This window comes from Leptosomus discolor, chromosome 6 (assembly GCF_034619465.1).
Source record: "Leptosomus discolor isolate bLepDis1 chromosome 6, bLepDis1.hap2, whole genome shotgun sequence".
NCBI lineage: Eukaryota > Metazoa > Chordata > Aves > Leptosomiformes > Leptosomidae > Leptosomus > Leptosomus discolor.
The window spans coordinates 37,948,513-37,974,667 of record NC_141396.1 but is presented as its reverse complement, the minus strand read 5'-3'; the positions used below and the strand labels follow the sequence as shown (position 1 = coordinate 37,974,667).

At 51.3% G+C, this 26,155-nt stretch overlaps 1 protein-coding gene across 1 annotated transcript; it reads left to right on the top strand.

Annotated features, from left to right (window-relative positions):
• The first annotated feature begins 2,467 nt into the window (after positions 1 to 2,467).
• PALD1 (phosphatase domain containing paladin 1) lies at positions 2,468 to 16,746 on the top strand. Its single transcript, XM_009955145.2, has 19 exons — positions 2,468 to 2,652; positions 2,793 to 2,895; positions 3,058 to 3,237; positions 3,311 to 3,475; positions 3,613 to 3,773; positions 3,941 to 4,016; positions 4,670 to 4,818; positions 4,905 to 5,001; positions 5,110 to 5,214; positions 8,200 to 8,295; positions 8,522 to 8,656; positions 9,272 to 9,388; positions 9,474 to 9,653; positions 10,390 to 10,587; positions 10,956 to 11,096; positions 11,530 to 11,601; positions 11,757 to 11,897; positions 15,010 to 15,165; positions 16,597 to 16,746. Exons 1-19 carry the CDS (start codon positions 2,468 to 2,470, stop codon positions 16,744 to 16,746), a joined length of 2,607 nt encoding a protein of 868 aa, XP_009953447.2.
• The last annotated feature ends 9,409 nt before the right edge of the window (positions 16,747 to 26,155 follow it).

Genomic DNA, 26,155 nt, shown 5'->3' with positions numbered 1-26,155 from the left:
GTAGGGTTCTTTTGGGAGAGTTTTCAGGCAAGATCATTTTATCTGGTTTCCTGGCGTAGGGTTTTGCTTCCCCACCCATCCCATTTTGTGTCCCAGCTTGTAGATTGGGCATTGGGAGGGTGTAAGCCCTCCCACTCCCGTTGGATGCAGCAGTACCAGTAAATAGCTACTCCTGTATGGATACCACCAGTGCTTCCTGTGGCTTTTTAGAGCAGTTCCCGTGGTTGCCCAGAGCACCCATTTTGGGTAATTTCGGTGCTTTTCTAGAAGATGCTTGCTTTTGCTGCCCAGCCAAGGCGGGGAAAGAAGCTGAAATGTGATTTCCTCTCTCCATTCATTTTGCGGTTTCAAAGACCATTTCCAAATCTTCCTGGCATCTTTTGTGTCTGTTATTTGCTGGTGTGGTTTGTTGGGCAAAAAAAATATCCCTGGGGGATTTACAGTGAAGGTGGGTGACTGCAGTGGTGGGAGAAGGAAACACAGAAGCTTCCTGCATCTGCCTGCAAGTTGGGGGGTGAGTCTCCATCCCCTGGCATGGGGATGCTAGAGCAAAGCCAGAGGCATCAGTACAGCTCATCGGGCTGCGCTGGCTGCTTTTGAAAAGATGCACCGATTCTGAGCAAAGTAGGGAAAAATAGCATCCTGGCTGAACTCCCCCCTTCTGCTTGCTGGCTGAGCTCTGCAAAGCCACGGGTGCCTGCTCTGAAACACTGGAACCCTCCCTATATATTTTTTTATTTTTGCTTCATTTTTGCCCCTACAGTGTTTATGTGAAAGAAGTGCATAAGGGGACATGGGGAGACAGCACTGGCCTGTAACAGCTGGTTTGATTTTTTTTTTTCCCCCCTTCTCTTGCTTGTAAAAGAAACCAGGCTGCCTAATGGTGCAGAAAATTCATGGTAGAGCAACAAGTTTTCTGTGGAGCAGGGAAGGAAGATGGGGAGGAGGGGAAAGTCTGTGCTGGGGCATGGCCGTCTCAAAATAGCACATTTTCTGGAGGCTTTTCCCCCTGTTGAAGCATTTGCAGCTGCTGGGGGCATCACATTCCCTGGGATTGCGGTGAGGGAGCTGCTGGGGGCATCACATTCCCTGGGATTGCGGTGAGGGACTGATCCTCTACTGCTTACAAGGCAGCAGAAGCAGCTGCAGAAGCATTTGTAGGGCTGGGTTAAGGCTCCCCCCGGGTTTCCCAGTGCTATGCATTGCCACCGAGCAGGTACTGTCCCCCTTTGGATGCTGCCAGGGTTATTCCCCGTGCAGCACCAGTACAAAGGGGATTTTATTGAGGACTGTCTCGGTAGGGGTGGGCAGAGTTGTTTCTTTTTTTTTTTTTCCCAGGCTACCCCCTTGCCATCTCTCGATTCATTTGGTTACCAAGATCCAGCCCTGGCTGGTGCAGACAGTTGGTGCATTGTCCTGGACCGGTCGAGTGTGGCAGGATGCTCCTGGCTGCCACCAGCCCCACCCCGTCCCTCCCCCACCCCCTGCCCCGGACTGGCCCTTTTGCTTTGATCCTTGTTTAGGGATGAGCTCCCTGGGGATAGTGGGGGGTGGAGATGTCTGCTTTCGGGGTCCCCGAAAGGTCTGCCCTGGTGGAGAGTGTGCTCCTCCAGTATTGGGAATAAGCAGCTGCTTTAAAGGCATCTTTCAGGTTTGCTCATTAATAGCTGGAAGAAATCCCTCATCCCACTGCCTGGAGGCTCCTGATACCTCCCGTGCAATCAATGGGGTTTCTCAGCACTGTGGCGTTATTTCTTGCTGCACGGGGGGCACCTTTCCTCCTTGCTGCTTCCCACAATTTCTGAGTCTGCAAAATCACATGCGGGTGCTTCACAACCCCCCGGGCTTCTGCTCTGCTTGCACGTGCATTGACACATGTGTGTGCACGCACATGCATGCACAGCCTGGACTGGGGAGCAACCTCCCCAAGCCTCACTCATTGGTCCAGGCACACTGGGCAGCTCCTAAATCACTGAATAATATTCAGTAATATTTACTTGCCGTTCAAGTGTTTTCCACGCAGGGAGGGACCATGGAGTGATTTACGGGCACTGGGAAAGCAGACGATAAAGCTAATGGTTCATGTGTGCCTCTGCAGCGCCGTCTGATGACTCAGCAGATTTGGGGGGGAGGGGGGAGCATTTTTGCCTTTATTTCCACCCCCTCCTCAGCCCCACTTTTGGCTGCTCCGAGTCAGGACCCTCCCAGATGGAGGGAGCCGCATGGCAGGCAGGCAGGGAGGAAGAAAACCCTTTGCAGGGGTGGGAGGGAAAGGGCTAGCTTAGCATTTCTTCCCAAATGGGCCTCTCCTCGCTGGCTGTTGATGTGGGGGTGCCCTGTGCCCACCCAGGATTTTCCCTTCCTAAAATGGGAGTGGCTGAAAAAAAGTAAAATTCCTCCTCCCTCTCCCTCCTTCCTTGTTTTTCCTTGCGGTTGCTGCTGTCTTCCCGTCTCGGTGCAGCAGATTATGGGTACGACAGCCAGCGCAGCGCAGCAGGCAGTGTCGGCATCCCCCCTGCAGAGCGGGGTGCCGGGCGACGGCAGCATGGAGGACCAGCGCTCTCTCAGCATCCACTCCTTCCAGACCCTGGGGCTTCACAACAGCAAGGCCAAGTCCATCATCACCAACAAAGTGGCTCCCGTGGTCATCACGTAAGTCTTTGGCAGGCTCTTGCAACTCCAGACCTCAGTTTTTCTGCACCCTCTTCCTTAAATACTGCTTTTTTTTTTTTTTTAATCTTTACTGTTGCCATTATTTTTTTGCTTTATCTGCCTGCACGTGGCTTTTGCAGGTACAACTGCAGGGAGGAGTTTCAGATCCACGATGACCTGCTGAAAGCCAACTACACGGTGGGACGCATTTCTGAGGCCATGCTGGAACACTACCTTGTGCAGGTGAGCATCACTGCCGCCTCATGCTGAACCCATTTCAGCCTGAGGTTTGGGGACCTTGGGGGTTTTTTGGGGCTCACTTTGAAGATCATCACTTTTCTTCCCAGCTGTATTCAAGCCTGCTTGCTCAAATTCCCCATCTTCTCTGCCCATCTTGTTTTGCAGGGGAAATATTTCATGGTCAGAGATGTATATGGCAAATTAGATGTCTTGAACACTACAGGCAGCTGCGGCGCTCCCAATTTCCGACAAGCCAAAGGAGGTTACGCTGTGTTTGGCATGGGGCAACCCAGCCTCAACGGCTTCAAGCTTGTGCTGCAGAAGCTGCAGAGAGAGGGCCACAAGGTTGGTGAGAGGCTGGAAATTGGGGTGGGAAAAGGCAGGTGAGCTTTCGGGCAGCCTCTCCCCCTTTTTGCAGGAGTGCGTCTTCTTCTATGTCCGTGAGGAGCCCGTAGTCTTCCTGCGGTTGGAGGGGGACTTTGTGTCCTACACCCCCCGGGGCAAGGAGAACCTGCATGAGAATCTCCAGTGCCTTCAGCGGGGGCTACAGGCGGAGAGCCTGGAGCTGGCCATCCGCAAGGAGGTGAGGTGGGATGGGAGGGGGTCATCACCCCAGTGATAATGGGGTGCATGCATCCCCCTGGCTCAAAGACAAGCAGAAAGGTTGTTGGAGGTGGTGGGTGACCCGCGGGTTTTGATGGGTGTCGCTATCTCTGCTAGATCCACGACTTCGCACAGCTGAGCGAGAGTGTCTACTACGTCTACAATGACATTGAGCGCTTGCGGGATGAGCCCCACACTGTGCGGGTGCAGTGTGAGGAGGACATCCAGGTGACGGAGGAGGTCTACCGCAGACCCGTCTTCCTCCTGCCCTCCTACAGGTGCTGCCCTTCCTCCTCCTCCTCCTCCTCACACATGGTCGGTGGCTTTGCTTTTGAAAGCTGGGCTCTTGATACCCTCTTAAGCCGCATGTCTTCCACTGTGGTGGGGATGAGGGCCCCCGCCATGGCCCTGCCTTCCTAACAAGGGCTGTTGCCATACCCGGCAGGTACCACCGGCTGCCCCTTCCCGCCGAGGGAGCCCCTTTGGAGGAGCAATTCGATGCTTTTGTCCGCTTCCTCAGGGTGAGCCAAGGCAAAGGGCCTGGTCCATGGGGCCGTATCGGGTTGGGATTTGCTCCTGTGTCTGAGCAAGCGTGCTGCATAGGGGAGCATGACTCCCTGAGAGCATCTTCTTCTGGTTTTGCCTTTATGCTGCCTGTTAGAAGATGCTTGCCCCTGTGGTTGCATCCCATTCCCATGCTGTAGACCCTGCTGGAGAAGTCTGTGTTGTCCAGCAATTTGTCCCTATCCCTGGCTGGAGGTCACCACCCCTCGCCACCTCCTAGCATCCCTGTGTAGGTGGCTCTTCCCTAAACGGGTTTGGGAGAAATTATCTGGATTTTGTGCACAGGCTTTTGATGGCAGGGCTGCTTTTTTCTTTTTTTTTTTTTTTTTTTTTTTGCACGGGAGATGAAATCTCAGCAGCTTACGGACTGGTGGTGGGAACACCTTTGGTGGAGTGGACGGACCAGTGGGTATGGGGCAGGGTGATGCAGTGGATGGTCTGCCTGTTGTGCTGTCTTGGTCCATCCACACCACCCCCTGAGCAAAGGGGAGGTGCCACCTACCCCTCTATGCCTGAGCAGGGCCATCAGCTCTACCCTGGCCATTGCAGTGGCAGACCCAGCTCTCCTGGATGCCCCTGTGGTCCCCATTCCTCTGTCCCTCCCTCCTAGGAGAGCCCCAGCCTGCTGTTGCGGGACCCCGGCAGACCCCCGCCGGCGCTGCTCTTTGGCTGCCAGACTGGTGTGGGCAGGACCAACCTGGCCATGGCCATGGGCACGCTCGTCCTCCATCACCACCGAGGAGCCGCCCAGAAGCTCGAGTAAGTGAGGCAGCCCCTGGGGCTGGGGTGGGGGGCATGCCTGTACCACCAGGGCTGGTTTGATCTCCTCCTTCTTCCCACCCCAGCTTCCCCCACCCACCTAAAACATCTCCCAGGGACAGGCTTCGGGTCATCCAGACCTTCATTGAGATGGTCCCCAAAGGCCAGCAGATAGTTGAAGAGGTAAGGGGGTGCCAGTGAAACTCCTGGTAGGGTGGGTGGGAGGGGACGAGGTCAGTTCCCAGCCCAATCCGGGGCTCGCTGATCTGCTTTCTGCTTGTGCCTCGCAAGGTGGATGGTGCCATCGCCTCCTGCTCGGAGATGCATGACATGAAGGAAGCCATCTACGAGTACAAGAAGAAGCTGGAAGGGATTGGGGAGGACTATCAGATCCAGGTATGTTAATTAGAGGATCGCTTGGACACAAGCCACCTGTGTGGGCTCATTTATCGAGCTGTTTTTGCACGGGGATGAGAAGAATGTAAATTCTGGAAATCAGAAGCTTCCTGTGATCTGGAAATTTCCCAGGGATGTGCAACCTGGAAGATTGTGGAGCTTTTTTTTTTTTTTTTCCCCCAGTCCTTGAAGAGCCATGACATTGAGCAGGCTAGGATTTGGGGGAAAGCTGGCTGTTTCAAGCTTTGCCACTGCTTCCGGTGGATGACCTCGGGGGCAAATAATATCTCATGCCCTGGTTTCATTAGCTCTAAAATTGGAAAGTCGATACCAGCCTGGCTGGTCAAATTCCTTGGGAGCTGGGAGGGATCATTGCTTAGAGGTTTCTTGTAAATATAGTCACTCAAGGTCAAGCTTTTCTATCTGTAGATTTTTTTTTTTTCCCCCCCCTTTGTTTTTAAAAGCCATCAGGGGGTTTTCCATGCTGGAAATCCATGATCTCCCCTGTCTGACTGGGAGTCTCCTCACCAGGCAATGGAGGGAGGGAGGATGCTCAAATCAAAGTGCTGCCCCAATCCCAGAGCCTCTTTGGAGATTAATTTTCCCATTTGAATGCTGAATGTGGAGTGGAAGTGCTGGGGCTGGTTGCAAAGGGCCATCTAAAACCAGGTGCTGTGCAATCAAAGCAAATAGGCTGGAGCAGAAAAGCACCATGAAAATGATTGAGCAATGGGAAAAGAAAGCATTTACTGTCACTTTTTTTGGCATTTAGTGGCAAATCCCAAATTTTACCCGCCTGCCCCCTTTTAGGATGGATTTGGGTGTGTTTGGAGCTCCTTGTGTGATGGCAGGTACTCTGTTGTATAGCAGGGGAAACTTGGGCACAGGGCAGGGGATTTTCCCACTGCCTCGAAGCCTTTCCCCAACTTTTCTCTGCTGGAGAAGGCTGCTCTATGTCATCCTTGATGCTGGGAAAACAAACGGCTGGGGGAATGCTGTAAATTAGCTATGAGGAGTGTTTATTTGAAGTCTGCATGGAGCAAGAGCAGGTTTAAACAATGGCGAGGGGCCAGGAAAATGTACTGGGGCCAGGGTGGGATGGAGGGTGAGAAGAGGAGAGGGGCTGATGCTCGGCCATTGAAAAACTAGCCTGGGCTTGGTAGGGCTGGAGGGGCTGGAGGTAGTACTGGGGGGCTTTGCTGAGTGAGCTGGTGGAGCCCCGCTTGACTTTGGGGAGAGGAAGGGCTTTTATGGGCATGGAGGAATGATCTCATGCTGGATTGTGGGTTTCTGCTCTGTGTTGGGGGGTGAAAGTGGAGATTTAAGTCCTCAAGCAATGGTGATGTGCGGTAGGTGCATCCCAGCGTAGGATGCTGAGCCACAGCCAAGCCCCCTGCGTTACCCAGATCTCCACGGCTCAAACATGAGTGGATCATCCCCCTTTTCATCGAAAGCTTATTTATAGGGAATAATTAGAGATTTACCTTGGGTGAGAGTGCAGGGCTGGTTTTTACTGTGCCGCTGGCAAATCCCGGCACAGCTCCATCCTTCCAGGGTTTGTTTTGAGTTTCCAGAGCAAAGCCCGCTGCCCTGCCTCTTGATAAATGACAGTGGGACGGATTTCTCTTGTGGAGAACAAGTGAATATTCTTGAGTCAACCATGTAACGTCAGAGATGCGCAAACCTCGCGCTCACCAAGCTAACCCCTCTATGTATACAGCTCCATCTTGTAGGATTTTCCATTGTACCCTGGGGAGGGGGTCCCAACGGGCTATCCAGGGATGCTCACGGACCCTGTGCCGCGTGCTTCTTTGCTGGTGCTGTCATTGCAGGTTAATTTAATTTGTTGGATGGGATGCTCAGATGTACAAACCCCTGCCCCAAGGCAGTGTGGGCGTGGTTTCTGAATTATGGAAAATACTGAGAGTTTGAGCTTGCATTCCTGGGATGAGACAGCTGTGCTGGGGCATGTGCCTGGCTGGGTAATGATGAAGGTGAGGAGGAGGAGGGCATGCTTGAAGTCATCTACATAGTCATCATGATGTTTCTAGGGGTGAAGGGAAAGCAGAGACACTTGGAAATGGAAGATATTACAGGGTGTGTGTCTTATGTCTGTGTTTAATAATCTTGTCTTGCTCTTATTTAAGTTTGTCTAGCATCACCCATCATTTTGGGGTCTGCCCCCTGCCACAGGATTCAGGTCCTGGGGGTCCTACTGGGCTTTAAAGGGAGACGGTGGGGGGGGTGGTCCGTGAGAGGTCCCTGACCATTCCTCGTGTTACCTGCAGCATGGGCCTGGGACATGATGTCTCTGGCAGGCTCCCCATATCCCTACCCTCGGCACAGCTGGCATGGAGACCTCTCTTCCCCAGGGATGCTGGCGCCCGAGCATCTCAGCTGAAGGTCACGGAGGTGGCTGGGGTGGGGACAGGACCTTGCATTAACCAGCCCCTTCCCCTTGAGTTCGAGTCTCCTGTTAGCATCTGGTCAGTGTATCTCCCTGGGATATCAACACCCCTTGGGTCCAGTTGGAACTGCTCCCTGTATGTCCTTTGGCTAAAGGGAAGGTTTTGTTTGAACTGAAAGTTTATGTCTTTAAACATCGTTTAAAAAAAAAAAAAAAAAAAAAGCGTCAAAAAACTATATTCCAGATTGGGTTTTGGTTTTGTAGGTGTCCGTCCCCCCCAACTTCTCATTTGGAAGCAGTTTCTTTCCAAACAAACAGCTTGGTGAAGTTAACATGACAATGCGAAAAACCTTCTGAGCAGCTTAAACGGCGTTTCTGTCCCTCTTCCCCACCAAAAAAATTACTCCATAAAAAAAAAATGCCATGGGCTTGTTTGCTACTTGCTTTTCTCTCTTCTAAGACAGCTGCAAACAAGTGCGCGTAGGGCTTTTTCCCCAGCCTCCTGGTCTGCTCGGGGCTGCAGGACTAGTCAGTGTTGGCTGTTTGCCATCATGAATCCTACCTTCCTTTGCTTTCAGGGGAGCAGCACCAAAGAGTATTTCCTCCAGAGGACTTTGCAGAGCCTCGAACGCTATTTCTACTTGATTGTTTTCAACTACTACCTTCATGAGCAGGTAAAAAAACCCTAGCCCCACCAACCCAAAAAACCCTCCTTTGCTCTTTTTTTTTTTTTTTTTTTTTTTTAATTTGCTTTGCTGCGTAGTGGGAGGGAAAGGGTCTCCACCTCTTGAGTTTTCCAGGCAAATGCAGTTTTTTTCGGTGGGGTCATGGGTTGCATCTGGGCAGGGGGTGCGAGCCCAGGCTGATGGCGCGTCCTCCCCCCCGGCCCTCCGCCGGCAGTACCCCCTGGGCTTTGCCCTCAGCTTCAGCAGGTGGATGTGCCGGCACCCCGAGCTTTACCGGCTGCAGGCAGAGATGAACTCGTCAGAGCTCACCGTCATGGCGGACCTCATCACCAAGGGGATGCGAGTACTGGTGAGCACCCATTCTGGATGTAGGGATGGGGCTGGGGGCTCCTCGTCATCCCCTGGGAACAGCACCTTCCTGGGATGCTTGCCCTCAAGGAGGTTCAGTGGAGTGGAACAAACAAGGGCTTTCCCTGTTGTAGGGCAGTCTTGGGGTCTCCAGGTCTGTGTTGGAGTCTCAAGTCCATGTCCTGCTGGCATCCTCAGGAAGGATGGGCATGTGGCCAGAGACCCCCTGCCCGCACAGATGCGTTTGGCCCCACAGACCCAGAGTACTGGGGTGCTGGAGCACCCCGTGACACGAGCCTAAGCTGCTAGTCTAGCTGCAGCTTCATGTTTCTCAGTGGTCCTTGGCTGTGGTGGGGTGAAGGAGGCAGAGCTGTTGGCGGCTTGCTGCTACTTTAGCATGGCCTTGCTGCAAGAAGAGCATCTCTCACCTTTGAAATGGAGCCCTGTGGCTTTGAGCCCTGGCTTGCTGGTGCTGGAAGGGTTTGGGGACTTGTGAGCAGGGACCATGGGTGAGAGGTTGTGGTGTGCTGGGAACCCCCCTGAAAACCTGTGGGTGGGAGGGGGCAGATGCAATGCTGGTGGGTGCACCCCTTGCCTGGGCTTTGCTCTGCTGCAGGTGGTGGATGAGCGCTTCTGCCCAGACGTGCTGAGCACTGCCAAGGAGATGAGCGTGGCCAACTTCCGACGGGTGCCCAAGATGCCCATCTACGGGACGGCACAGCCCAGCTCCAAGGTGAGGGGCATGCATCCCACAGCGGGCAGGGTCACCTGCAACAGGTTCCCACCCCTTCCATCACCCTTACATGCCCCTTCCCTAGACCCTGGGGAGCGTCCTGCAGTACCTGACTGACGCCAAGAGGAAGCACTCCCACATCGTCTGGGTCAACCTCCGGGAAGAAGCGATCCTGGAGGGGAACGAGCATATCTATACGCTGCGGGAGCCAGGGCGCCTGGAGGAACTGATCCCCGTGCCCACCGCCTCGCCCCAGCAGCTGGAGGTGAGCTCCTACCTGCCAGGAAGATGCCAGGTGTGGCAGTCTGCCAGTCCAGGAAGGGCTGATGTCCCCATCCTGGGAGCCCTTGTGGTGATGTCTGCAGGCTTTGTTAGTCCCTTGCCCCCCTGGAGCTGCTTGGTGGTGGGGGGGTGTTTTGGTGGTTTTTTTTTTTGTGTATGGCTTTTTTTTTTTCTTTTGGCAATGAGGGGCAGCAGGTGTGGCTCATGTCATCCGTGTCTGCTGGAGGCTGGGGACAGCTTAGCTGATGCAAAAACCAGGTGGTCAACCCCCTCTTTATTGTACTGCAAAAATAAAGGAGTCCTCCTGACTTCGCTGTCACTGTGTAAGAGTTCACAAAGGGAGATCAAAGCGGAGATCCTGGTCCAAAGGATTTATAGCATGTCTTGAAAGCGAGGGTAAAAAGCACCTGGGGAAAGGAGAGCAGATGTTTCCAGCTGGGTTTCCAGAGGAGATAGGCGGTGGAGGGGCTTGGCTGCCAGCAGTAGCACAGCTGTGTGGAGGAGCTGCCAGGGGTGGTGGGAGATGATGCTCCTGAGGTTCTCATCAAGCACAGTGGGGACCATAGTCCTGGGCAGAAGAGGTGGCCAGGACCTGGGGTTTTAAGTTAGTTATGGGGTATTTGAGAGGGATGTCAGCCTGCATCTGAAAAAAAAAGAATTAAAAACCTGAAAAATTTAAGGAGCAGGTCTTATGGTGAGGTGTTCTCCATTCTCTGCAGAAACTAGAGTCTACCCTGAAGGATGACCTGCTGAAGTGCCAGAAGTGGCTGGAAGTGTACCTGGAGGCGGAGAAGCAGATGAAGATGCTGAAGAGCTGCCTGACCATGCAGGAGATATTTAGCCAGCAGAAGAATGCCTACCAGGGGCTGACCTACCACCGCATCCCCATCCCTGACTTTTGTGCTCCCAAGGAACAGGTACCCTGAGGATGGGACAGTGCGCTGCCTCCTTCCCAAGCCATCCCTGCTGCTGCCGGGTGAATGCCACTTTGGTGCTGGGTGCCACCCAGCACTGGGACTATGGTGGCGTACCAAGGCTTGGTGCAGGGTGCTTGCTGGGGCAGGGAGGGTCCCCTGGGAGATGCTGCATGGAGACCCTGGGTGACTTCGCTGGCTGGGGATGGAGGGGAGGCTGCTGGGCTGGATCTGGCAGCAAGGAGCCAGGGATTTTAGCCTGGAGGCTGTAGGACAAGGAGGATCGCATTGATGGGGAAGGGAGGTGGGCAGCCTGTGCTGACTTGTGGTGGGCTGCACCCATAAAAACCCACCAGCTTCGCTCCCGGCAGGACTTTGACCGTCTGCTGGAGGCGATGAAGAGTGCCCTGGCTGAGGACTCCCGGGCAGCCTTCGTGTTCAACTGCTCCAGCGGTCGGGGCAGGACCACCACGGCCATGGTTATCGCTGTCCTTACCCTCTGGCACTTTAACGTGGGTACTGGGGTCTGCGGCTCTCCCTGGGGATCGGGGTGGAGCAGGGGCTGCTGCAGAAGCTCAGGAGGGTTAAAAGGAGTGTGCGGAGGGCCAGAGTGGGCTGCGGGGGCAGACGCCCATTAATTGGCCTCTTGCTATTCCTAGCCCCCAATGAGCTCCAGGAGAAGTGCAGATGCATCCTTGGTGAGCCTTTACCTTGCTCCCAAGAGCTCCCACCCCAGGTCAAAGGGTTAAGGGCAGGAGAGCCATAGACCCTCTTGGAGAGCAGATGAATGTAAAATTTTGGGCTTCTCTGCCCATGTAGAGGGGAGGTGGAGGATGCTTGGAGTTCTGGTGGGTTGGATTCATGGGTTTGCATTTCTACCTAGCTATTGGGCAGCAGGGATGGGGCCATGCAGTCCCCCTAATGGCATGGTCCTCTCTGCCCCAGGGCATCCCCGAGATGAGCGAGGAGGAAATTGTGAGTGTGCCTGATGCCAAGTACACCAAAGGGGAGTTTGAGGTGAGTTCTTGGGCCTCTCCGAGCCCACTCCTTGCTACCTTAGGCATAACTGCTTGTTTGGAGGGGCTGGGTCACCTCCTGGGCAGGGATGGAGCAGTGGGATCAAGGCGAGGAGGCACGAGGTGAAGCCCCTGCTGCTTCTGCCCACGCTCCAGGTGGTGATGAAGGTGGTGCAGCTCCTGCCTGACGGTCACCGGATGAAGAAGGAGGTGGACATGGCCCTGGACACCGTCAGTGAGACCATGACGCCCATGCACTACCACCTCCGAGAAATCATCATCTGCACCTACCGGCAGGTGAGCATGCCCTCTTCCCCATAGGCATAGGGCCACCCAGGTCTGTTGCACCCAATCCCGGAGAGTGCAGCCAGGCTCTGGGACCAGCCCTGTTGAAATTGGATGGTTTCTTGGGCTGAAGCTTTCTCACACGTCACTGGAGAGGTGCCAGGGCTCTTTTGGTCATGATCACTCAGTGCCGTCCTGCATCCCATGCTGTGCTGCATACCACCTATTTGATGCCATCCTGTATCCTAGCCAGCATCCTGCCTGTCTGGTGCCATCCCATCCAGTATCCTGCATCCCTCCCAGCATCCTGCCCGTTTGGTGCCATCCCGCATCCTGCCCATCTGGCACTGTCCTGCATCCCACCCCATCCTGCATTCCACCCGATCCCACATCCCAGCCAGCATCCCGCCCATTCGGAGGCGCGTAGCCAGCAGAGGGCAGGGCTGGTCCGTCCCGCTCCACTTCCAGCCCCCAAGGCTCCTCCGGCTCCTCCAAGATCCAGAGGGCACCCGTCCTTGGGAGGGCACTCATCCACCCACGCATGAGGAATCCCACGGCCTACCGAGACTTTGGGCCACAGCGTGGTTTTACGTGGGAGCTTCTGTGGAGATGATGGAGGCGAGAAACAATAATTTTCGTTAGATTTGGGTCTGGTTTTTTAAGCTGTGCAACTATTTCATGGGGTCTTGGAAGGGCTGAGCTCACTGCCTGGTCTGGATTGACCCACATCCCTGGCAGCGATGGTCTTGCCTGCAGCTGCCATTGACCCCTGTTTTCAATTAATGGCTGTGAACGATTGACCAGGGGGAAGAAAACCAGAAGCATTTAATCACCCAGTAGCATCCATGGCTCCCAGGGTGTTTGCCTCTTGGTTTATGGGGTCCTCTGTGTTTTTTCGGGGCTGGGAGAGAAAACCTGAGTTCTGTGGGATGAGCCACTGGGGCCTGACTATTTGCAGCCATAGCTACTGTGAAATTATTGGGGATCAGTAATTTTATTTTATTCCTCCCAACCCTTTATATATTATGGGGAGGTGGCCACGTGGCCAGTGGGAAGTCTCACCTACTTTGTGTCCTTTGCTGCTGCAGAGCTAAAAACTCCAGTGCTAAATGAGTGACTGCCTGCTTATGGATTTAATTATGCTCTGCGGTGACCCTGAATGATCCCCTGCCTCACTGCTGGCTCCTGCCTCTATGCTGAGCTTTGGGGGGGGGTCTTGGGAGGAAGACCCCACCAGAGCAGTCTCGCCTGGCTCCTCCTGGTGTGGTTGGTTTTGTGGGTTAGTTGTTTGTTTTTTTTTTTGAAAGACAATTCCCGTGACCTCCTTGCCCCTCTTCCTGGCGCTTGGCGGTCAGGACCAGCACATGAGTGTTCCTAGGATGTATCCTGTTTCCGGACTAGCCGTATCCAACTTGTCCTGGCAGCCTGGTGGGAAAGAGAGATAAGGAGATCCGCTCCCCCTGCATCCTCTGCCCTAGGAAGAGCCTTTTGTTACTGCCTGCATTTTGCATTTCCCTCTCGGCTGCTTCATCCATCCTGTTGGATTTGGCTGAGCCAGGGAGGCATGTCCAAATGCTTTAATGATGATTTATTTTTATTTTTTCCCCTGTCATGGGCAGCTTGAAGAAGAGAAATTATGGAAATTGTATATTCTAGGCATTGCCCTAATGAACTTTTAATGAAGCCATGGTTAGTGTTTAGAGAAACATGGGGTTTGGGTGAACCAGCAGTGTCACGGGATAGATGCTGCTTTGTAATTTTGGGAGCCTGCCAGAAGATGCTTTGCAGGATTAGGGCGAGCAGGAGGAAAGGAAAAGGTGCTCTGGTACTTGCTCTGGTTTGTTCCTACCCCTTCCCACCTCTAACTGGGAGAAAAAAATAGGAGAATATAAGAAAATAATAAATAATAGGATAAAATTGAAATGATAGGATAATAAAATGATAAATAATAGGATAATATAATAAAATTAAATAGGAGAATATAATAAAATGATAAATAATGGGATAATGGAATAAAAATAAATAGGATAATATAAAAACATGATAAATAAGAGAACGGTAGCATCTGCTCCCTGCAAATACTGGCACACACGTGTGGAGGAGACACCTTCTCCAAGGGGTGAACAGCTTTCCCGGTGCTGCCAGGAATAGAGGTGCAAGGAGGTTGAACAAACCCTGATTTTCAAGCCTGTGGGTGGAAATGTTTGTGTGCCATGGCAACAACCGGCTGGGGAAGGACCTAGCGAAAGCGGAGTGGGCTTGTCCCTGAGGGTGGGTGGGTGCTGACACCAGAGCCAGGAATTGCTGCTCTTTGGGATGGTCTGTGGGGTTCGCAGGTGGATTGACTCTGAGATTGACTCTTATGCTGGCTGGCTGTTTGTTCCTTATTTGTTATTTATTAATACCTGGAAGGGGCATCACTGCCAGGCTCACCTGCTCTTAAAATAACAGCTATAATAATAATATATATTATAATATGTAATAATACAATAGTAGGAAGTGCGATGCCCACCAGCCTCGGAGAGGGGTGCTGGCTGGCTGCTGTGGCCTCTCCTCTTCTCTGGCGGTGGAGGCTGAATCCGACAGGGGAATGCTGGAAAGGGACATGTGTTTCCCTGGGGAAATGCTTTGCAGTCCAGGAGCTCATGGTTTTGGGTATGGTTTGCACCTGGGCATCTATTCCTGGCTCCTGGGCACACACCCCACGTGTTTAGCAATCCCTCATCTATTTTTGAGGTCTGCACGGTAAAAAGGGGAAGTTTTTGTATGCTGGAAACCACAAGGTAATGAGAGCCTGGACTGCCAAGCCACAGCAGGAGTGGGCTGGAAGGATGCACTTATTTTTGTCCCCAACATGGTCCTCCCTCCTTGGCTGGAGGCGAGGCAGGGGCTGCAGGCTGGGCTGAGCTTCTTGGGGCAATAACAGGGTCGGAGGGCCTGTGCCCAGCAGAATATATGGCTTTTCCCTTGCGCAAGAGGTCCTTGTGTGTCCTTCACCACCAAATTTCTCATGTGGGATGGAGAGTAGGAGCATGGATGAGGATGGGTGCAGGAGCTGCCTCTTGTGTGGTCTCCCCAGGCGGGTACCCATGGGCACCTCAGCTGGTTTCTTGCTCCTTCCCAGGGGAAGTCGGGCAAGGATGAGAAGGAGATGCGGATGCTGCAGCTGAGGAGCCTGCAGTACCTGGAGCGCTACATCTACCTGATCCTCTTCAACGCCTACCTGCATCTGGAGAAGAAGGACTCCTGGCAGCGGCCCTTCAGCCTCTGGATGCGCGAGGTCAGGCTTTCCCTGCCTAAGCCACTAGCAAGACTTCGCTCAACCTCATATTTGCAGGGTGCTGGGAAGCAGACCCCTATCTTTAGTTTATATATGATTTCCATATGTTATGCTCTGGGTGAGCTCCCATGTCACTGGGCTGGTGGCTGTCATGGAAAGCCGGGCAGGTTGCTGGAGATGGGTGGCCTCCCACCACGTGGATGGAGTGCTCCTCCCACACCAAACCTGCCCTTTTCTCCTCTTTTGAGTTTTCCAGAGTTTTATTTTGACTTGGTGGTTGTCATTGCAGCATCTGGGGGTGGAAGACCACCAGCCGACCCTGCCCTTCTGCCTGGCTTGGTTAGCTTGGCTGGCTCTCCTTGCACCCAAACCCACCTCTAGTCTCTTTGCAGCATATTAAAAATACAATATCCTAGCTGAATGGGTCAGGGGAGTGAAAGGAAAGAACAATTAAAAGCAGCCCTGGTTTGCCTGGCTGGGGCAGGTGCTGCAGGGCATGGAGGGCCCGGGAGGATGGGGATGCTGGCACTGGGCATCTGAGGAAACTGGGAGCCAGCTGAAAAAATGGAATGGGGGGGTGGGTGAGGGGCAGATTGCCCATATTTCCTGCTTTTTATTATTTTTTAAATTTTTATTATGCAGAGATTAGTTTTTCTTTCCCCAGGTTTGCACAGCACTAAGTGGGCAGTGCCTGCCTTTGTGGGAAAAAACCTCATCCCTTCACTTGCCTCCACCAGCACCGCTAATTCATATTGGCATGTTTGATCCGCCAGGTGGGGGGTGAAAGTGGTGGCTGCCAGCTCCGCTTGCTGTCCCCTCTGCCCCATCTTGCTGGAAGGGGCTGCAGCGAGGAGCAGGGGGGTGGCCGGTGCCCACCCCAGCATGGCATCCTGGTTATGCTGGTGTTTGCATTGCCCAGCGGCACAGTGGGAGGCAGTGGCTGGGAGTGGACCATCTTTTAGTGGAGATGTGTGATGCTTGCAGTTGGTTGGATGTGGGATGCATGGCTTTAAATGCTGCATCTTTAATGCTGCATCATCTTTAATGCATGAGTTTACATCTGCCCCCTATCCCCCCTCTTTGCTGGAGGGGGGGAAAATACACCCAACCTGTGGATACAAGGAGCCTTTGACCCCAAAAGCGCCCCTTCCTGCTGCATAATCCCTGCGTTTTTAGCAAAAACAAGGCACCTTTGTAGCTTTTTGGCAAAAGGGTGCCAAAGACAACAAACCCTGCAACGGCTGACCCCAGTAATGAGGAAGCGGCTTATAAAATGTATAAAGTGTGGCTGGAGGAAAGCTGAGGGGGGGCTGCAGGACATGGGTGGGTACTTGGATGGGGGGAGATGCTGGGGATCTTCCCAGCACATCTTCACCCAGGAGGATGATGGCAGGGAGAGTGTTTAAATCTCTCTTCTCCCTCTGTTTTCAGGTGGCGGCAGTGGCTGGCATCTATGAGGTCCTGAACCAGCTGGGTTTCCCTGAGCTGGAGAGCCTGGAGGGCAAGCCCCTGTGCACGCTGCGGGGCCGCTGGCAGGCACAGGGGGGCACCTCCCGCCCTTTCCGCGGGGACTTTGTTTAGGGTTGGGGTGCTGCCCCCCCCCCCCCCAATTTCTGCTGGGGAGGGCAGAGGAAAAAGACTGTTTTCCCAAAAAATGGGGGTGTGGGGAGGGAGGAGTGAGCCCCAAAACTGCCTTAGAATGTGGGGATTTCTGGGGTTGTTTTGGAAGCAATAAAAATATTGTAAATTAAAAATCAATCCTTTCAGGCAGGTGTTTAATTTCAAGTGGGGTGTGATTTGAAAAGTGGCTCTGAAATGATGTTGCCCAAGTTTGGTGGATGCATGGAATTGTGCCAGATTTTTTTGAGACTGTCCTCACTTTATCCCTAAGCCAGAGCAGCATACACACAGAAATATGTCTGTATCTGTGTATGCACATATGTGTGTGCCGTTGGTGTAGTAGGACAGTTGACTTAGCAATCTGCAAGAGGCTGTTTATGCTATTTTTTCTTCTTCTTTTTAACAGAGCACATGCTTTCCATCTTTGCAGACCCCCACAGTACATCTCCATTTATTCTGCCTTACTAAAGAAATTACCTGCAGAGCTCCTTCGCTTTTCAGCCAGGCTGCAGACCCCATCCCCTTCTGTCCCCAGCAGCAACTCTTGGAAGTCCTGCCTTATAGGCCTGACTTAATTAGACAGGGTTTTAATTACTTAGGAAATCCTAGCCCCTTTAATCTTGGTAATGAAGGCTGGAGCTTTGCATCACCTGGACTGGGGGGCTCAAAGGCTTTGTTAGACTTTCCCACTATCCTAATGAGCAATTTCCAACATGGGGCAAAAACAATTGCCTAGGAAAAAAAAAAACAAAAGCCCTGGAGATGGGAATGTGCTTGAATGTGGAAAATCAACTGTGCTGTATTTATTTCTTCTTTTCCCCAAGCTGGGAAGGCAGAAACCCAGGTCCCTCTCCCAGATGATACATGAAACCTTGCCCCAAATGGGTTTTGGAAGGGTTTGCTCCAGCTGAAGCTCTCTGTGCAGGGCAGGGGGGAGCCTGGGGGGGTCCGAATGTGGGGGGAATGGCTGGGAGATGGGGCACAGCATCCTCAAGGGCGATGGGTGACCTTGTCCCCAGCAATTCTCCCATTCTGACTGCTGCAGTAAATTGTTTTTCTGCAAATCTGTGTCATGGTTTCACTTCTTCCCATGGTTCCAACCAGCTGTGGTTGCACCATCGAGCTCCGCTGAGATATTTGGCCATGCATCTCCATCCTGACCTGCAAGACTTTCCTACCCTCAGCATCCTGTGAAGGCTGAGCACATGCCCTCTGAGCTACAGTTTTGCCTCTCATTGGCAGCAAAAGGCTCATGGAGTCATCGAGGGTGCCAGTGCCGGGCTTGCCCCAGCTTGGCCGCTCAGCCCTGCCTGCCAAAACCTCTGCTCCAAGGAAAAGATCCGCAATTCTGAAAGCATTCAGCTGGAGACAAAGCAAACAGGGGGAACATATATCATATATATAGACTCTAGAATAGTTATAGACTGTATATTATATATTTTTATTTATACTATATATGCTATGTTGCATATAGTATACATTCTAGATTATATATTGTATATATTGTATAGTTTTTATATGTAACATAATTATACAGTAATATTAAATACACATTTTATAATTATACAATGTATAATATATATTCTATATAACAACACACATATAATATATTTTCTATATAATATATAGCGAATATAAAGATATATTAGAAAAGCAGCTATTAGTAAGATGGGGTTAATAAGCTGACCTCCAGCCTCATTGGGGCATATTCCCTGCCAGGAACAACATTTCAACCCAGGGAGGCATCATCAAGAGGGTCTGCAGACAAAAATAGTAACAGAAAAGAGAGTCAAAGGGAGGTTTGTTTTTTTTTTTTTTTTTTCTTTTAAAAAAAGCTATTTTCCATTGGGTGGGTCTGCTAGCTGATCTTTTCACTGGAAATCGCTTAGCATGAGGTTCAGGGAGTGAAACAAGCCTTTATTTTTTTTTCACCTCTTTATTATTCCTGACTCCTATTTACCCCTGTTTTTCAGAGCTGGCTTTGCTCAGCTGAGGAAAGCCCATGGAAGGAGTGATCATTGATTGATTTCATTGATTTTCATGAAAACTGCTTTTCTACAGCTTTGTGACCCTCAGTTAACTGCATTTTACTCCTATTTCTCTGCTCTCCCCATCTTCTTGTTTGGAGCTTGGAGTATAGGAACACAGCTAAGAGGATCCAAGGTTATTTTAGGGCAGATAAGTAAATATTTAAATTCCAGCCACCAGTCCTAAGGGATAGATTTCAGAGCAGGAAACGCAGATCCCTGGCTGGTTTTCTGCTATACTGGCCCGATGGCATAGCATCTATCCGTATAACAGATGATAGTGTTCATCTCAGGTCTGCATCTCATTCCCTTGGGGGTACACAGGGCATCACTACAGCTCTGGGTACCAGCGCCCACTTTTTGATGGACCTTGAAAGAGATGAGATGCAGGGCTTGAGGATTTTGAAAAGTGGCCCACAGCTGACTTAGCAAATAGTGCTAGTGAGCTTTTTACCTGTGCCGGAGGAAATATATATATATTATCTCTATTTATATATATATATTGTTTTAGGAGTGAATGTAAAGGCTGCCATGCCAACAGTGCCTTGCCTACATGCACCAGGCTAGACCACATCACTTTCTCAGCGAAATCAGGGTGCTGCATCCCCATTGGTGCCTCCCTGCCTGCAGGGCTGGGACCTGCAGCCCGAAGGGCATCTGTGCTGAACGAGGGCAAATTGTCCCCAGGTGGGACCTGCCTTACACCTCTCCCCATGACCTGGAACCCAGCCCTGGGGGTACCAGAATCTCCCCAATTTCTGCTTGCAGAGCAGTGATGTTTGTGTTTCTCCCTGCTGCTCAGGAAGCCTCAAGCGCAGAGCAAAGGAGGGATGACTGCTCCTGCACGCCAAAATACCCTGGATCATCATCAAAGAGGGAGTTTTTTTAGCCAGTTTGGGAGTCCAGCTCCATTGTCGTAAAAGCAGTGAGTGATTTTATTACATTTTTTCCTTATTTCTGGCTGCAGTGTGGGGGTAACGTGGCAACGGCGACTTTTGTAGCTGTGCTCTGCTACTGGCTAACAAGATTATTTGTTAAATGGATAAGCTTGTAGTTATTAATGCTTCTATTTGCCTTCCTGTCCCTGAGGGTTTGGGGTATGCTGATATACCCTTTCCAGGTTTTTCTCTACAGTAGATGTGCTGTATGCGTGCTCTTTTCTCATAGCAAAAGTCATAAATAAGGGTATAATTTAAAAAAAACCCCAAACCCTACATACAATCAGACATGATTAACCTGTAACTTCTAGCAGTGCTAAATGTTATTCGCTATCCAGACAGGGTTAAAAGCTGTGTTTTAAATCCTTATGAAAATCTATTTTAATATAAAACACATGTAAAAAACCCCAGGAAAACCTTTTTGGAAATAAATAAAGACCCTGTGACTTGATCTATGGGAAGTTCAGGGTCAAAAGCTGCCTTGTCAGTGGAGACGAACCCTAATGCCTTGCATGTGTGAGGGCACGGGTGCTATGCAATGGGTGCAGAGGTGCTTTCTCACTGCTCAGCCTTCGTAGTACGTATGGAGTTTGTTGTGAGCAATATTTTAGTGGGGACTTGCACCATGTTCCTCCATGTGTACCCTTAGGTCAGCTGCCTCCCTCCAGAGAAAGCAAAGCTTTCTGCCCGAAAGTTGTTTCTGACAAAATAATAACATGTATAATAAATATGTGCAATAAATAAACACATTAATTCACTGCATGGGGAGTGAAAAGGTGCCTGGGGACTACATCCCAGCTCCCTCATACCCCCGTGAAACCTCCCCCAAATAAGCCAGACTGTGGGGCCCCCTTTTATTTTGTTAAGATTATTGATAGACTTGGGGTTTTGACTCAAAAATGTGCAAAAATACAGCTGTTCCCAGACAGATTCTCCCTTTCTGCATCTTTCCATCAGATGGGGGCCCTGGCAAAGGGACCTGTCTTTGGGCTTAATGGAGGTAAAAGGAATGGGGCTCCTCTTACCTTGGCCAGGGTTTATTTTTCCCTCTTCTCTTTTGGGTGAGTAGAAATCCTTGGAAGCTTGAATTCACGTGTCTTTATGTTTTTTTCGTACACTGAAAAGGGAAAATACGCTGAGGAGCCAATATTCCACTGGCACGTGGGACTGCAAGGGGAAACCTGCTGCAGCCCTAGATAATCACCGCAGCTACCAGGGGTTTCAGGGCTGTGGTTTATTTTTTAAAAACCACCCTTTTTTCCTATTTTCTCCACCTAGCTGTGGCAGCTCTGCTTAATATAAACTGTTAGGTGCACCCAAGTCCCACGGCCATCAGCTTTTGAAGTACCAACTTAGGAGTTTTCCCTAACTATTGGTGAAAATAAAGCATGTTTTGGGGCTGGAGGATGATACAATTTACTGAAGCAGGTGAGGGTGCATGGGAAGAGGCTGAACTTAGGGGAGCTGTTGGTGGGCCGGGGACAAAGCGATGCTGAGGAGGCATGTGCTGGCATGGGGCCACCGCAAATAGCTCTGACATAACGGCTCTTAAAAAAAAAAAAAAAAAAAAAAAAAAAAAATGATGCCAATGTTTTTGTTTCTATGATGTACCTCTCTAGCAGAATCCCCCAATGAAACTGTTGGACCTCTGCAAAGAGAGTGCATCTGTGTTTCATTTTATAGCTGAAGAATATTAATTAAGATGCTTTTGCAGAGCCAGGGCTTGGAAAACTAAAAATAAAAGCCATACAGGCACAATACCAGATCTCTGAGCACCATAAAGTCTCTTTTCCCCCCTATTTGTGCCCTCCCAGCCCCACCAGACCCCCAAGCATGGCTCATTTCAGGACAACTCCGCCATCGTTTCGGGGAGCGGAGCGGCAGGTCTGGGGCAAGAGTAAATTGCAGGCTGAAAGGGGATGGGGTGGAGAAGGGGGATTTTTGGCTAAATCCAAGTTGTCCTGTGTGGAGGGGAAAGCACCCCTGTGGGCAGCAAGGGGGGGTTTTCCGAAGCCTCCAAAATTGGGGGCACCGTGCAAAGCAACAAGGTTTGTTCTTTTCTTGCAGCAAAGTGTGTACAAACTGTGGTCCCCCAGGCTTTAAATTACTTTCCTCTTTTTCTCACATTTGACCTATGAATATTGCAAGGAAAAAAAATAAAAAAGCTGTTTGGTTTGGTTTGATTTGGTTTTTTTCTTCTTTTTTTCCTGGCCCCCTGCCACCTCGGGGTGCTTATGGCCCCACGCAAATGAAAAATTAATTTTCCCCGGCTCGAGCTGAACGCACTGAAAGAGGAAATAGGGGCTCAATGAGATTCACTCAAGAGTGCTCACTGGCTGGCAGGAGTTGTGCTGGAACGATAACCATCAGCCAAGGGGATGAGTGAGGCCCTGGGGGATTTGGGAAAAGCTTAGTGGATAGCTTGAAGAGGTAAAAAAAAATAGATATAGATTTGGGTTTTACACACCAGTAAGCTTAATTTTAGCATGAGGATGATTAAAAATTAATAAGATAGTCGATGTACAGAGAAGGAAAGGGAGGGCTGGTGGGCAAGGCTAACCTAGTTTGTGTTGGGCCTTGATGTGAAAAATACTGCTATAAATAAAGGAAAGGGCTGGGGTTGCCAAGACAGCGGGCAGGGATGGATGTCTCCCACCACCCAGCCCTGTGGCATGGGTGTGCATTTTGGCAGGGACAGCTTGTCTCCTGCACTGAGCCCGGGAGACAAAGCGATGCTGGTGGGATGCGGGCGATGCTGCCATCAGCATCATGCCCCCCAGGCGGTAGGTGGTCCAAGGCTCGGCTGCGTGCCAGCGCGGAGAGACTTTAACAGCTGTCTGGGTCCCAAGGATACGGCGTATATATTTCTCTTGGTTGCTGCAGTGATCAGGCAGCATTAAGCCTCTACATAGGCACTGTGTTTTTGGGAAGAAGCAGTTAAACAGGTTTCCGCCTGTCACGGTGGGAAGCCCCTCACCCAGGTGTTTGGGCTGGCTGGGGGTGGCTGGCTTATTTAAACTGAGGTGGTGCTGAACGCTTGAACTCCTCTGTGGTCCTGCTGACCTGGAGTTCAACATCTGCTGCAGCTGGGCTCCGTGTTGCATTACAACTGGAAAACAAGGTTTTTTGGCAGTCTATTTTTTGCTTTCCCATCAGCGGGACCCAGCCGCACCGGTGGAGCTTTCTCCGCAAACCTTGCAGCAGTTCCTAGAAGGAGAGCAACTTTTTCCCTCCTCTTTTCCAAGCCTTCGTGGCTGACAGTAGGGGCTGGAAGCCATCCAAGGCTGTCAGTATAAATCTCGCTGACCTTGTTTCACCATCCCTTAAACTTGCAGTTCAGCATCTCCCGTCAGCCGAGGCTGGTGTCAACTTCCACTTTCTGGCTCATTTATTCCTTTTTCAGCTTTACCATTTCATTTCCCAAGCTTGCCTGTTCATCCCTGGGTGGGCAGGGGGCTGAGGGGGTTCTTCTTACCCCTAAACACCTCCCGGGTTTGTCCCTGTGAGGTTGCCAAGGCAAATATCTTGCAGGAATTTGGAGACGCAGCTGTAATCGAGCGCTCTGCAAGGAGACACACTTTAGGGATGAACCTGAGCCCAGCTTGTGCGGAAAGCGATGCTTGGAGGCACAGCACGATGTGGTTAGGTGGGATGAGCAGGAGATGCTTCTCCTCAAATCGGGCTGGGTGCAGGGTGCTGGTCCCATCAAAGGCTGCCCGGGTGCCATCAGGAGGACGTGTGCCCCAGTAGGGTTTGGGCTCTATCCCTGTCTCGGTGCAGGGTATGCATCTGTCGCTCTCCACAGGGTTCTTACTGTTGTTCTTCATTCATTATCCCCATTTTCCCGTAACAACTTGATGTTGCATTTGCTGGCCAGCTGCTTCCAGTGGTTGTTGACTGCAGGTGAATGGCCTCATGCCACATGCTCATGGGATGCTGGCCTCGCTGAGGAAGCAAAGAGGCTGGCAGCCTTTGGAGACGTGGGCTGCAGAGTGGCCAGTGATGGGAAGAGGGCAGGATCTCGCACCGTGGGAGTTCACCACAGTTTCCCATCCTGGCTGGCCCGGGAGCCTGGGCTTTCCATTTTGGGTCTTGGAAAAAGGCATTGGGAACATGAGCCCTCCCAAAAATCCACAGCATCATGTGCTGCTTGCTTCCTAGCTGCTAAATCCATATGAAGAACTTAGTTTTCCAGCTGCAGTGAAGTCTCACCTTAAAAACTGTGACGATGCCAGCATGTTAGGGGCCTCTCAAAGGAACATTGCCACTCACTGCTATTCTAACTTGGCTTTGTAAGAGCATCCAGCGTTTTTGGTAAGTTAGCAGGAGGAGTTTGGTGGCAGGGTGTATCAGATGTGTATATTTGCATTTATATTCTCCCTGGACAAAGCTTGCTGCTCTGAGTTTGTGGATGGGTGCTGTGGATGCATGTGTGCAAGGGACCCAAGGGGTGTGCAAGGCAGATGGGCATGGCTTTGCTTTTGCACTTCTGGAGGCAAAGCCCAGAAGTGTTTAAGTTGTATCCCTGGATCTTTGCAGAGGATTAGGGCAGCTAATTGGATTTTATTCAGGGTGCACTACAAGCACAGTGTTGCATCTAGGGAAGGCGCTGGCCTGAATAGGGAGAGGTCAGAGGAGATCAGAGAAGGCTGCAGAGGGGCAAGGCAGCTATCTCTGTGTGGGGAAAGGGCTGTAGGAAAGGCAAGAAAGTCCCAGTAAATGGCACAAAAGCTCCTTGATGTAAGCAGCTGCAAGAAATATTCAAATTAAACAGGAGGAAAAACTTTGCAAGATAAGAAAAGCAAGACATGAAAAAAAAAATAATGTTCTGGGGGCTTGTGGAGGCTCTCTCCATCTTTGGAGGTCTTAAAGCTCGGATTAGGGAAAGATCTGCCAGGAATGATCCTGCCTTGGGGCAGCTGGAGACCAGATGATGAGCCTGTCAGCTCTCTGCCTCCAAGAGCAGTGCTTGTGCTTGTCCTCCTCTTCTCCTGGAAGAGCGTGGCATCTTCGTGACCCTCTTTGGTGGTCTTCTAGCAGCAGTCCTAAAAATCCCCCTAGAAAGAGCTGAAATCCTGGAAAAGGCATATCTTTCCCTGCTTCGGCTGCGAGCTTCTTTAGAGAGGGAGGGGAAGGTGCTCAGGGGGCTTTTCTCTCCCGAGAGAGAGGCTCCCCTCCTGCCACCAGCGCTGCTGCAGTAACTATTTTCTGGTTTAATCTCATGGTGGCTCTGCATGTCTGAGGGATGAGGTCACGCTCACTCACCCACAGCCGGCTGGTGCTTTTGCTTTAGTCCATCTAGTTTGGGGAGCTGGGTGGTGGGTGGGATTGCACACCCTGCAGAGGCTCTGGGTCCCTGCACAGTGGGGGTTTGGATGTCTCCCTAATAGCCAAGCACCATCACAGACCTTTGCTCTTTGTGCATGGATGTGTGTTGTACCCGGGATGGGGATAGGCATTGGGTAAAAACCCTGTCTGTGCCCTGCTGCCCGTCTTACCTGTGCCCAGGATGCTTGTCCCTCTCTCCCAGGGCTCCTGCTTTCTTCTTGCAGGTGCTTTTGAAAACACAAACAAAACCAACCAGCTGGAGATTTTTTTTCCCCCTTCTCCTTTCTTTTAATTTTTTTTGCCATTTTTACCACTTCTTGCCATTGTGAGGATGAGGCTGGTGGCTACTTAGAGTGTAGGGCTGGCTGTTTCATAGCGTTTTGGATTAACAAACAGAAGCTTTAAGTCACTGGGAAGAAATATGGTGACCAATGGCTGGAAATACAGTCCTTGCTTCTTGCTCTGGTAGATCCCGAGCTCCTGGCTCCTAAATTTATGTATGGGTAGAAAAGCTGGTTTAGGGAATTGATGGAGATTGCTATGATTTTATTAGACCTAACGCCCTCCCCTCCAGGAGACTGGCATGGCTGAGCAAAACAACCAGTGCCTATAAAGACACAAAAAATTGACCCAATTAAGTATTTTTTTTTTTTTAAAGAAATCCTTCCAGTCTGGCGTGAAGTTTTTCCCAGCCCTCAAATTGAGGATTAATCACACTCAGGGGCCACAGCCGCACCTACTGCTGGTGGGGGAGGACCACTCTGAGCAGAGGTTTGGGGCACGTCGCCTGGGCTCTGGCTCTGAGTGGTACCCTACTGGGATGGGCAGAGCTTGTTTGCACTGCATCTCTGCAGGATGGGCAGATCTTGGGTACCACCGGATAAAGCTCAGGTTTTGGAAAGACATGCTGGAGTCTCCTGGAGGGAAAACAATCTGGTTTGGGGTTTTAAAAGCAGCAGCTGTTGTGAGCTTTCTTCTCTGGGAGCTGGAAAGAAAAGCTGCTCCTCCCTGGACCTAGAGGTCACCTAATAAATGGGAAAGTCTCCCAAAAGATGTCACTGGCAAATCTCAGGGCTG

Coding starts and splice junctions, on each gene's coding strand:
- PALD1 (XM_009955145.2), top strand. CDS start 2,468: ATGGGTACGACAGCCAGCGCAGCGCAGCAGGCAGTGTCGGCATCCCCC. Junction 3,476..3,612: donor AGCTGGCCATCCGCAAGGAG/GTGAGGTGGGAT, acceptor TATCTCTGCTAG/ATCCACGACTTCGCACAGCT. Junction 11,602..11,756: donor ACACCAAAGGGGAGTTTGAG/GTGAGTTCTTGG, acceptor CCCACGCTCCAG/GTGGTGATGAAGGTGGTGCA.